The sequence below is a fragment of the Mobula birostris genome, chromosome 3 (assembly GCF_030028105.1).
Source record: "Mobula birostris isolate sMobBir1 chromosome 3, sMobBir1.hap1, whole genome shotgun sequence".
Lineage (NCBI taxonomy): Eukaryota > Metazoa > Chordata > Chondrichthyes > Myliobatiformes > Myliobatidae > Mobula > Mobula birostris.
Genome location: NC_092372.1, coordinates 145,275,184 through 145,287,711, shown reverse-complemented (window position 1 = coordinate 145,287,711; position 12,528 = coordinate 145,275,184). Strand labels below are relative to the sequence as shown.

The 12,528-nt window shown below is 40.5% G+C and overlaps 1 protein-coding gene across 2 annotated transcripts in view; it reads left to right on the top strand.

Annotated features, from left to right (window-relative positions):
• Positions 1-12,528, top strand: part of glcci1a (glucocorticoid induced 1a) — a 238,014-nt gene that overhangs the window by 157,879 nt on the left and 67,607 nt on the right. For both annotated transcript variants that reach the window (XM_072253399.1, XM_072253398.1), the window contains one exon: positions 2,782-2,934. In XM_072253399.1, coding sequence (XP_072109500.1) covers positions 2,782-2,934 — 153 coding nt within the window. The remainder of the gene's footprint in view (positions 1-2,781; positions 2,935-12,528) is intronic.

The following is a 12,528-nucleotide window of genomic DNA, read 5'->3' as shown; positions in this document are numbered from 1 at the left end:
ACTAGCATGTGGCCAATCACTACCCTTTGAAGTCCTGCGTTTTAATTTCTCATGATCATCATACCACATCTTTATTTTTGGTTAAACATGTCAATTAAAAAAATCTTCCAGAATTCCTTCATCAGTCTGGAAAATGAAGGAATTAAACCCATCTCGTTTTCCAGTAGAAATGTGGCATACCAATTTGATTACTGGTTATCCATCAAAATTTGGACAGTGTTGCTTGCTTGTGTGGGTCTGGTTACATGGTCTTGAAAAGCAGGTTGCCTCTTGTTTCTCTTCAAATGCTGTTTACGTGGTCAAATGCAGATTGTACAGAGTCAGAATCTTGGTGTTTGGAGCACACCATGACAGGATTGTTTTAATATTGTGAAAGCTAATTTGAATAGAATTTTTGTTAATACTAGTTTGCTCTGTGCACTGATGACAGATTCATTAGATTTAAGTTCCCACAACGTTTTCAGTGGGCCTATAATATGAGTCAATTGCTAAATGGTAACAAAAGCACAGGCTTTCAAACTTTGTGATTGACTTTATAATATTGACTCACTCCCAGATTGTCGTTTGTCCGAATGAGTTAATGGCAAATGACAACTCGAAGGAAAATAGTAGCAGTCCTTTCAGAAAATATTGCTTTTACATTTACATATAGCAAAATAAATCATATGTTAATCATGCAATTAATTCAGAACTTTGGCCATGTGGCTTTCATCTTGTAAGGTTTGAAGAACATTCATCTATTGGAAGAAGGAGAAGGGTTAATGTCACTTGGATTTATTTGCAGTCACCACATACATCTTGCATTCAATTAACTCTCTATATAAAACAAGGACAGGAAACTCTGGCAAACCATCATCCGAGAAGGAACAGCAAGTTTCAAAGCCAACAGATGTGCAGAATTAGAAGAAAAGAGAAGAAAATGGAAAGAGAGGCAGCAACAACCGAAGCCCAATCTGCTTTCTGGAACTACCTGTCCTGAATGCGGAAGAACTTTCAAAGCCAAGATTGGACTCATAAGCCACTTGAGAGCCAATAAGTAGATCAACGGAATGAAGACCATCATCCTGGACCTCGAGGGATAGCCACGACGACAATATAAAACAATATTTCATTACAAGGCAGATTGGAGAACTGTGCTAAACACAAGAAGCATTTTTCACACACTGGAATAAAACTTGTGTTAGTAGTTTAGTGGGGCAAGTTCATCTCCTTCAAACAACCACTTCAAATCTGATGAAGTAAGAAAAGACATTTTATCCATCTTATCATTTCAGCAATACATTTAAAGGTTGCATGGTGTGATTGTTTTTTGCACGTGATGGAAAATGTTCTTTCATATCACTTTTTCCATCTGTTTCTTCAACATCTTATTTGTAGTGGATGTTCCATTACTGCAGTCTGTTGTGCTTTGTTGCTCTGAGTCCTCCGAGGTCCCCAGTCATATACAAAACACTCGCTTTGGTCAGCATTATTTATAAAAGCATCAGCTGCTCTGCAAACTTCAGTCACATTTTATCATCGGCATTAAGCATTCCAATAAGACTGTTGTGACCTTTACTCCAAACTACAGTATGCTCCTTTTGTCTACGTAATGTAAACTTTTATTTAAAAAGTAGACAGGAAATGTATTGCCCATTATTCTACGTTCACAAGCAATTGGCCTCAGGATTATCTGAAATAAAAATCCAGGCTGCATTTTGAATGTGACCTATTATTAGAATGGCATGTATTTTCTCTTTTCCTCATATTTGATCTGGTTCATTATCTGTCTTTAGCAGGTGAGATGCAGTTGAGTGTTTGTTATAAGTTGTTTAAATCTGCCTCGGTCTTTGCTCTGAAGAAGTGTAAAAGCTGTATGGTGATTTGATTCTCTGTGTGATTTGTCCTTTTACCACTGAAATGGCAATGCAATTTGACATTTGCTGTTAAGGGGTAACTCTGGGGACCTAATTAAATACTCAGAGATGTTGGTGAAAATGCCTGGTGATGTTCCGGATTCTTTCATCTGTAGCAAATTTATAGTTTATAGCTAAGAACAGATTTTAAATAGATAACCTACATCAGTACTAATATTATATAGCTATTTGATCATTGATAGTTGGTAGCATCCTTGTTAGATGATAATTGCACTGTAGAGAATAATCCAGTACTATTTAAAGGCAAACTTGGTGATTATGTTCATATAACATTGAAGATACAAAATATTACATTTTACTGCAGAGTGCAGTCGTTATTCTGGGCAGTGGTCAAGATGCTCAGTAGTTTGCTATTAGTTCTTCTCCTGATTCCTCCTTTGCCTCTCCACATCTAATTTTCCATGCATTACAATGTCCTGAGTTAGCTTGGAGAAGATGCAGTTTCGATTCCTTGAAATTTTCATCATACAACTTTCAAGCCTGGTTGTAAAAAGTTAGTGATACAAACTTATGATTATGTGTTCTCTGGATAATCAACATAATGATGCTTCTCCTTTCACTTCTGTCTCCTGTGTTATAAAAGCTAAGCTAGGGAGCACATACATTATTTGGGAAAAAAAACTTAAATCTATTAAGCTCTGGTACAGATGAAAGTTTGGATGGCATATCTTTATGCATAAGAACTTTTATTTGAAAATGTCTGCTGTTTGTACTAGTGAAGAAAAGTATTAATTTGAAATGTCTCATTGAATTATTGTTAATGGTTTGCACAGCACAAATTTTATATTTTGTAGAAACTCCTCAATTCTGGGGTTGAACACTAACAGTAATGCTCTTAATTTTTCTGAAATTGTTTTCTTCCTAGGCTTCTGCAGTCCGATTCATCACAGGTCCATCGTCAAACATAACAGTCACAAAATCTTCAATTTCACGGGTCCAGAACAGTGTTGAAGGCATCAATCAAGAGATAGAAAGAATGTTTATAAAAGACAATGGAGAAAAGGAGGAACTATCGAGGGTGAGTGCAATTTCTGCCTTTTTACTTAAAAGTACATTTGAATAGAACGTTGCAGGTAAAAATAAATCAGATTATGGTTATGAAGGGCAAATGTGTAAATCCTGGAAATGCAATAACATATTGGAAAAACACAAAGTTCTCAGCATCAGATGAGGATAGATTTAGTCATGCTTCAAAGGGAATTCTTCAGTACAGCTGCATGAGACCCACCAAGTGTTTTCATTGGTTGCAAAACATCTTCTGTTTTTTTTAATAAAGATGCGGAAGATTGTCTTTCCTCCACTTGAATTATCTGAATGGGACCAATTGGATAACAATTTTTGCCTGTAGATATGTATTGGTTTGGCATTGTCCACAATTCCCTGAGAAGTTTGGTGATGTGGCATTGCTAACTGGGAGAGTTGAAGAAGAATGCTATACCATGAGATGAAGTACTTGTATAATTAGTTGTGCAGTGGACAGAGATTTGTACTGGCCTTTTGCACGGATGAATTCAGTCGCTGCTGGGACTCTTGTTTTCTGTTAGTAGCCAAATTCTACTGGAACCTTAAAGGGTATTAACTCCCAGTGGTTACATCATTCATCTAATTACATCATTCACCTTCTGTTTTTTAATTAGTGTGAATATTTTTCAGGTGTTTGTTATTGCCTTGATGTCATGATTAGCTATTTGTTTAATCAGCTTGGGTTAACATGACATGTTATTTAAAAGACTTCTGGGTAATGAAGATAATTAATGATTTACTGATTTATGTTGTAAGTTTCTCTTTGCACATAAATTTGGCATCATTATTTTCCATTCAAACTGAAGGTGGTTGGTTAAATATTTAGCCAGTGAAGACATGAATCTAGAAATTAGAATGGTCATGAAATTTCACCTCAGGTAATAGGATTTTAATGAAAACTGAAAATACAAGATTTTTCTAGGAGAAAGATAATGTAATAAAATCAATTTATTACTCTTCACATTTGACTTTTGCATTTCATATTTTTCATTTAAAATGTACATTTTATGTAAAAAATAATCGTTCAGTCCTCACTTTTTTTTCATACTTCAGTTCCATGATGACTAATTTTTTAAATGCACAATGGTGGACTAACTCATTCAATAAATAGCACCATTGTGTCACTTGCATATGGATGGTAATAGTTGAACTCAAGTTCGCAAAACTGATTATACTTCCTATGAATGATGAGAGATGATGTAAATTTAGTCAAAAAGAGAAAAAGAGATATGTAAGACTTAAGAAGCTGCTATCAGACAGGGCCCTTGAGAAATGTAAAGAAAGCAGGAAATCAGGAAGGTTAATAGCAGTTATGAAATGTTGTAGGCTGGAAGGATTAAGAGAAGTCCCAAGACATTTTATATATACACTAAAAACACGAGGGTAGTGAGGTAGAGGGCAGGAGCTGTCAAAGACAAAGCGGAAGATTTATGCCTGGAGCCAGAGAAAGTGGGCAAGATGCTAAATGAATATCACACAATGGTATCTACCAAGCAGAAGGGGAAGAAGGATAGTGAGATGAGGGAGGGATATGCTGATGTTGGTCATCTTGAAGAACATTAAGATGGAAAAGTCCAGAGGGCTTGCTATGATGTATCTCAAGTTTCTGAGGGAGGCAGAAGAGATTTCAGGAGTCTTGACAGATGTCTTCATAACCTCTTTAGCCACAAGGTGAGGTTCCAGGGAAATGAAGAAGAGCCATTATTGTTTCTTTGTTTAAGAAGGACAGAAGGGGCATATCAGCAAATGATAGGGCAATGATCTTTTCATCAACTGTTGTCAAATTATTAGAGAATATTCTTGGAGATGGGATTTCCTCTGATTTGGGATAGTGAGCACATCTTTGTGGAGGAGCAGTCATGTTATACAAACCTGTGACCTTTTTGAGGAGGGGACAAAAATGATTGATGAGGGTAGAGCCGAGAATGCTGTGTCCATGAACATTAGTAAAGATCCCTCGTGGTACGTGTGATCCATGAAGACTGAAGACTTGGTAGATTGGATTTAAAATCAGCTTAGCCATTGAAGATAGAGAATAATGGGTGTTATTCTGACTGGAATTCTGCAGCCAGTTTTGTTCCACAGGGATTTGTGATGTGGACTACTGTTTCTGATCATATGTAAGTGGTCTAGATGAAGGTGTAGGTAGGTGGGTTGTTAAGTTTGCAGACGTGACAAAAGTGGCAGGGTTGTGAATAGTGAAGCAGTTTGTCAAAGGATTTGGCAGGATTTGGATCAGTTGGAAATGTGGGTGGAGAAATGGCTAACAGAATTTAATCCAGATAAGTGTAATATATTGCACTTTGGGAGGTCAAATGTAAGAGAAAAGTATAAGTGAATGGGGTGCAAGTGCCTAGCTCCCTGAGGATGGCTTCAGAATTAGTTATTGTTGTAAAAAAACAGAAGGCTTGCTTGCATTCATTGATTGGAGTATTGAGTATAAAAGTCAAGAAGTCATATTGCAGCTCTATTAAACTTCGGTTTGACTGCATTTGGAGTATGCAGTGTGAAGTTCTGGTCACCACTTTACAGGGAAAATGTGGAGGCTATGGACAGGTTCACAAGGATGTTGCCTGGATTGTTTGTATTAGTTGAGAGTATTAGAGAGGGTGGACAATTGTTTTCTCCGGAACATTGGCGGCTGGGATGTGACCTACTGTAAGTAATATATAATTGAGAAGTACAGATAAGGTAGGGAATTGGCATGTTTTCTTTTCCCCACGGTGGAAATGCCAAATTCCAGAGGGTGCAGCTTTAAGGGGAAAGGAAGAACATTTAAATGAGATCTACGAGGCAATTTTAATTTCTTTTTAACCAAGGAGTAGTTGGTAACTGGAAAGTGCAACCATGGGTGGCAGTGGAAACAGATGAAATACCAGCTTTTACGAGGCATATGAATAGGCAGCAAATGGAGGAACATGGATCGTGTGCAGGTCGATGGGATTTGGGATCATATTCGGCACAGACATCATGGGCTGAGGGGCCTGCTTCCACATTGCACTGATCTATCTTGTAGGTACGTTCCCTCTATGAACTCTTTTCTTGCTGTCAATCAGTATAGCTGCAGCCAAACAAAAAGATTTGTTTCAGGATATGTTCAGCTGCAAGATGCTCTTCTCAGTTTTGCTCATGGATACCACTTGGTAGAATAGGTGCTTGAATAATGGCTGTTTACTGTGAAAATGCACAAAGTACTGGAGTTACTCACCATGCCAGGCAGCATCTGTAGTGGGAAAGCAATCAATGTTTTGGGTTGAGACCTTTCATCCCCCTGCTGGGACAGTTGGTTAAACCAGGAATCTCCAACTGGTGTTAGAGGGAATAAGTGTGCTAGTATAGAATATCACTGTGCCCCTTGACTAAGGTTTGACAAGTGAGAGAAACTTTATTCCTGATAGGATCACAGGAAGGTTTAGAGCAGACTTTGCAGAACTGGAGGCTAGGCTTCCAAAGTAATTCAGAACATTTTCTTGATGATCTAGTGCAGTATCAGCACTTTGTTTTTGAGGCCTGAAAATATGATTTGGGTCAATGCGGCTGATGAATACACATCAAAAAAGGAATATAACTGCTGAGAAAGGATAGATAAAACCCATTGACTTAATTTCTTATAGAATGTGAACAATTTCATGTTATGGAATAATTGACATTTAATTCATTCATTTTGCTCCAGACACTTAAACTATATCTTTGAACTGCTAGCAAAGTAACATGACAAGACCAATTTTTCGGTGACTTAATTCTTATTGGATTTGTTTCTTCACATACCCTTAGCAGTTTTCTCACCTGTTTATTAAGAATCAATGTAATCAACAGATTCCATTGAAACAATGTTTTTTGCTTTATCGAGAACAATATTTGAACTATTTTGCTCTAACCATATCGGATACCTTGCAGTAATAAATCTTTTCATTTAAGGAGACCAAAAAAATTGGTTTATGAGCCTGCACACACATATTGAACTTGTTATCAGACTGGCACAGGATGAAGCCGCCCAGCCCATCAGTTCCAGACTTGATCCAACAGAATAAACTATTTAATCTCAACACCCCTCCCCACCTGCCTCTGTATTATCTTCTCTCTTGTGTATGCCTGTCTCTCCTTTCTGATTCTTTTCCCTTTAACATTTAACCTACACTTATAAGCGATATTTTGTAGCAGCCAATTAACCTAGCAACCCAGCCAGCAACTTAGCAACCAGAGAACTTGAAGAAAACCCATCGTCACAGGCAGCACCTAGGGTCAAGATTCAACCTGGACACCCGAGGCTGTGAGCAAAAAATCAAAACTATTACATTAACTTTATTATAGCTATTAGCATATAAATATACTGCATAAATGTAACCAATGGTCACGTTATTGATAGTTTATAGTTTACGTGCAGGAAATGGTATTACGACATCTCAAACAAGCCCGTGAAACATTTCCATAATATGAAAATAAGAATAATAGAAGCTTTATCTTTACCTCAGTAATCACAATTCCTTTGGACCTTGGGTGACGATTGAAGTTGGCTGTAGTGCCATTATGAGTTCTCCTCTCCTGATTATGAGAGCCTTTTCGAGAGCAGGGGTAACCACCTCAATTTAGAATAAGATTCTTACTTCCTAAGGGGAGAAAGATGGTTCAAGAAAGAAAGGATGAATAGTTGAACTTTCACAATCAAGCACTAACGTTTTCTTCTTTTTCTCCCTCCACACTACATTAAACTTCAAAGCATAGGTTTCTTCGTTGGCCCAATTGCCAAGACAGGATATAGCTCCGCTCCCTGGTTCAAACAGCAAAAGTCTGTCATTGGCAAATGTTGAGTCAGCGAATCTTGGTTTAGGAATGACTGTGCAGTTGTAGGCTGCTGTGGTTTAATATCGGGGAGGTGAAAAATTGCACAGGGTTCCAAGTTCCTACTGCCAGTAGTTCACTAGTGCAGAACTGAGAGAGTAGGTTTGAATTTTGCTGTGACGTTAATGGAAATCAAATAGTCTGCTAAAATTCATTGTTAGTCAAGGCTCATGATTAAAACATAAATGAGCCCAGAAGGGGATCAGTTATTCTGGATTGGGTGCTGGGCAATGAACTGGAATTGATGAGAGAGCTTAAGGTAAAGGAACTGGAGCCTTAGGGGAAAGCAATCATAATAATTGAATTCACCCTGCAATTCGAGAAGGTGAAACTAAAGTCACTTGTATCAGTATTACAGTGAAGTAAAAGGAATTACGGAGGCATGAGAGAGGAGCTGGCCAAAATTGATTGGAAAAGAACATTAGCAGAGAGATGACGCCAGAGCAGCAATGGCTGGAATTTCTGGGAGCAATTCGTAAGGAGCAGGATACATACATAGCAAAGAGGAAGAAGTATTCTGGAGGAAATGTGACACAACAGTTGCTAACAAGAGAAGTCAAAGCCAACATAAAAACCAAAGAGAGGGCATGTAATAGGGCCAAGATTAGTGGAAGTTAGAGGTCTGGGAAGCTTTTAAAGACCAACAGAAGTCAAATAAAAAATGATTAAAAAAGTAAAGATGGAATACGAAAGTAAGATGGCCAGTAATATTAAAGAGGATACCAAAAGTTTCTTCAGATACATAAAGTGTAAAAGAGAAATGAAACGAAGTTGGAGTTAATTGTTCAGGGTACTTGAAGACACATGATAAAATAGGCTGTAGTCAGCATGGTTTTCTCAAGGGAAAATCTTGCCTCACAAATCTGTTGGCATTCTTTCAAAAGTTCAAAGGTCAAATTTAATGTCAGAGAAATGTATACAATACACATCCTGAAATGCTTTTTCTTCGCAAACATTCACGAAAGCAGAGAGGTGCTCCAAAGAATGAACAACAGTTAAATGTGAGAACCCCAAAGTCCCCTCTCAGCTCTCCCCTCCCATGCATAAGCCGCAGCAAGCAACGATCCCCACCCTTCCCCCCAGCAGCAAAAGAAACGCACTATTTGAAGAAATAATAAGCAGGATGGACAAAGGAGAATCAGTGGATGTTGAGTACTTGGGTTTTCAGAAGGCCTTTGACAAAGTACCACATATGAGGCTGCTTAACAAGTTGAGTCCGTGGTATTACAGCAAAGGTACTTGCATCGAAAGAGCATTGGCTGATTGGCAAGAAGCAAAAAGTGCTAAGAAAAGGAGCCTTTTCTGGTTGGCTGCCAGTGACTAGTGGTGTTCCATAGGGGTCTGTATTGAGATTGTTTTTTTTCACGTTATATGCTAATGACTTGGAATTGACGGCTTTGTGGCTAAATTGGCGGATGAAATGCAGATAGGTGGAGGGGCAGGTAGTTATAAGGAAGTAGAGAAGCTACAGATTAGGAGAATGGGCAAAGAAGTGGCCAATAGAATACAGTGTCAGGAAGTTTATGGCCATGTACATTGGTAGAAGAAATGAAAGAATTGACTATTTTCTAAATGGACAGAAAATTCAAAAACCTGAGGTGCAGAGGGACTTGGAAGTCCTCGTGCAGGACACCCTAAAGGTTAATATGCAGGTTGAGCTGGCAGTGAGGAAGGCAAACACAATGTTAGCATTCATTTCATGTGGATGAGAATATAAAAGCAAGGATGTAATGTTGAGACTTTATAAAGCACTGGTGAGCCCTCACTTGGAGTATCTTGAGCAGCTTTGGGCCGCTTATCTTAGAAAGGACGTGGCTGACATTGGAGAGGGTTAAAAAGAGGTTCACAAAAATGATTCCAGGATTGAAATGTTTGTCATGTGAAGGGCATTTGATGACTCTGGGCTTCTGCTCACTGGAATTCAGGAGTGACCTCATCGAAACCTAGGGAATATTGAAAGGCCTAGATAGAATGGATGTAGAGAGGATATTTGTTATGATGTGTCCTTGTAGAACAATGATGTGGGCATGAAAGGATATGGGGAGAAAGGCAGGAGTTTGGGGCTGAGAGGGAAAATGGATCAGTCACGATGAAGTGCTGGAGCAGTCTTGATGGGCCAAATGGCCTAATTCTGGACCTATTTCTTATGGTCTTGTGGAGTCAGAATCCGGTTTATTTTCACTGACATATATCATGAAATTTGTTGTTTTGCAACAGTACAATGCCTTCAGCTCCTCTCCCCTCCCCCCACTGGGAAGGTCAGATCACAACCTGGTGCATCTAAAACCCTGCTACGTGCCTCTGGTGAAGAGTAAACCTGCAACCTCGAGGACAGTGAGAAAATGGTCGGAGGAGGCTTATGAGGCGCTCCAGGGTTGTTTTGAGATGACAGACTGGCAGGCACTCTGTGAGCCACATGGAGAGGATATTGATGGGCTCACAGAGTGCATCACTGATTACATCAACTTCTGTGTGGACTGCAATGTTCCAACAAGAACTGTTATTCAAATAACAAGCTATGGGTGACAAAGGACATTAAGGACATCCTGAACGCTAAAAAGAGGGCGTTTAGAAATGGAAATAGGGAGGAGCTGAGGGCAATACAGAGTGACGTGAAAGCCAGGATCAAGGAGGCTAAAGACAGGTACAGGAGGAATCTTGAGTGAAAACTCCAGCAGAACAACATGAGTGAGGTCTGGAGGGGGATGAGGACCATCACTGGGTTCCGGCAAACTAGCAACAGAGGAGCTGAAGGCAGTGTGGACAGGGCCGGTGAACTTAACCTGTTCTTTAACAGATTTGACATTGTGGCCCCTGCCCATCCCCCACATGAGCCATCTGTTGTCGGCCCCCAACCAACACACATTCCACTCTCCCCTCCTACACCTCCTCACAGTCCCCCACCCTGCTCTCATGACGATACCCCTTCCCCACACAAAAACACCATGGTGCGCTTCACATCTGAACAAGTGAGAGGACAGCTGAAACGCCTCAACCCAAGCAAGGCTGCAGGACTGGATGGTGTCAGTACCAGGGTGCTCAAAGCCTGTGCCCCTCAGCTATGTGGAGTACTTCGCCATGTATTCAACCTGAGCCTGAGGCGCCGGAGGGTTCCTGTGCTGTGGAAGACGTCCTGCCTCGTCCCTGTGCCAAAGACGCCGCGCCCCAGCGGCCTCAATGACTACAGACCGGTGGCATTGACCTCCCACATCATGAAGACCCTGGAGAGACTTGTTCTGGAGCTGCTCCGGCCTATGGTCAGGCCACACTTAGATCCCCTCCAGCTCGCCTACCAGCCCCGACTAGGAGTTGATGATGCCATTGTCTACCTGCTGAACTGTGTCTACGCCCACCTGGACGAGCCAGCGAGCACTGTGAGGGTCATGTTTTTTGACTTCTCCAGTGCGTTCAACACCATCCGCCCTGCTCTGCTGGGGGAGAAGCTGACAGCAATGCAGATGGATGCTTCCCTGGTATCATGGATTCTTGATTACCTGACTGGCAGACCACAGTACGTGTGCTTGCAACACTGTGTGTCCGACAGAGTGATCAGCAGCACTGGGGCTCCACAGGGGACTGTCTCGTCTCCCTTTCTCTTTACCATTTCCACCTCGGACTTCAACCACTGCACACAGTCTTGTCATCTTCAGAAGTTTTCAGATGACTTTGCCATAGTTGGATGCATCAGCAAGGCAGATGAGGCTGAGCATAGGACTACGGTAGGAAATTTTGTCACATGGTATGAGCAGAATTATCTGCAGCTTAATGTGAAAAAGACTAAGGAGCTGGTGGTAGACGTGAGGAGAGCTAAGGTACCGGTGACCCCTGTTTCCATCCAGGGTGTCAGTGTGGACATGGTGGAGGATTCCAAGTACCTGGGGATACGAATTAACAATAAACTGGACTGGTCAAAGAACACTGAGGCTGTCTAGAAGAAAGGTCAGAGCTGTCTCTATTTCCTGAGGAGACTGAGGTCCTTTAACATCTGCCAGACGATGCTGAGGATGTTCTACGAGTCTGTGGTGGCCAGTGCTATCATGTTTGCTGTTGTGTGCTGAGGCAGCAGGCTGAGGGTGGCAGACATCAACAAAATCAGCAAACTCATCCGTAAAGCCAGTGATGTTGTGGGGATAGAACTGGACTCTCTGACGGTGGTGTCCGAAAGGAGGATGCTGTCTAAGTTGCATGCCATCTTGGCCAATGTTTCCCATCTACTACATAATGTACTGGGTGTGCACAGGAGTACATTCAGCCAGAGACTCATTCCACCGAGATGCAGCACTGAGCGTCATAGGAAGTTATTCCTGCCTGTGGCCATCAAGCTTTACAACTCCTCCCTTGGAGGGTCAGACACCCTGAGCCAATAGGCTGGTCCTGGACTTATTTCATAATTTACTGTCATAATTTACATATTACTATTTAACTATTATGGTTCTATTACTATTTATTATTTATGGTGCAACTGTAACGAAAATCAGTTTCCCCCGGGATCAATAAAGTATGACTATGACTAAGACGTAAAAACTACAATAAATTACAAAAATAAATATTGAATATTTTCATTGACTATTTTGCTAAAAGAGGCATGATATATTGGTGTTCATGGGGTGATAGAATATTTACAAATCTGATGGCAGAGTTTAAAAAAAAAGTTCCTAAAATGTTGAGTGTGGGTCTGCTGCCTCTTACACCACCTCCCCAATGGTAGTAATGAGAAGAGAGCATTTCTTGGATGATTGAGTGTGCTGAA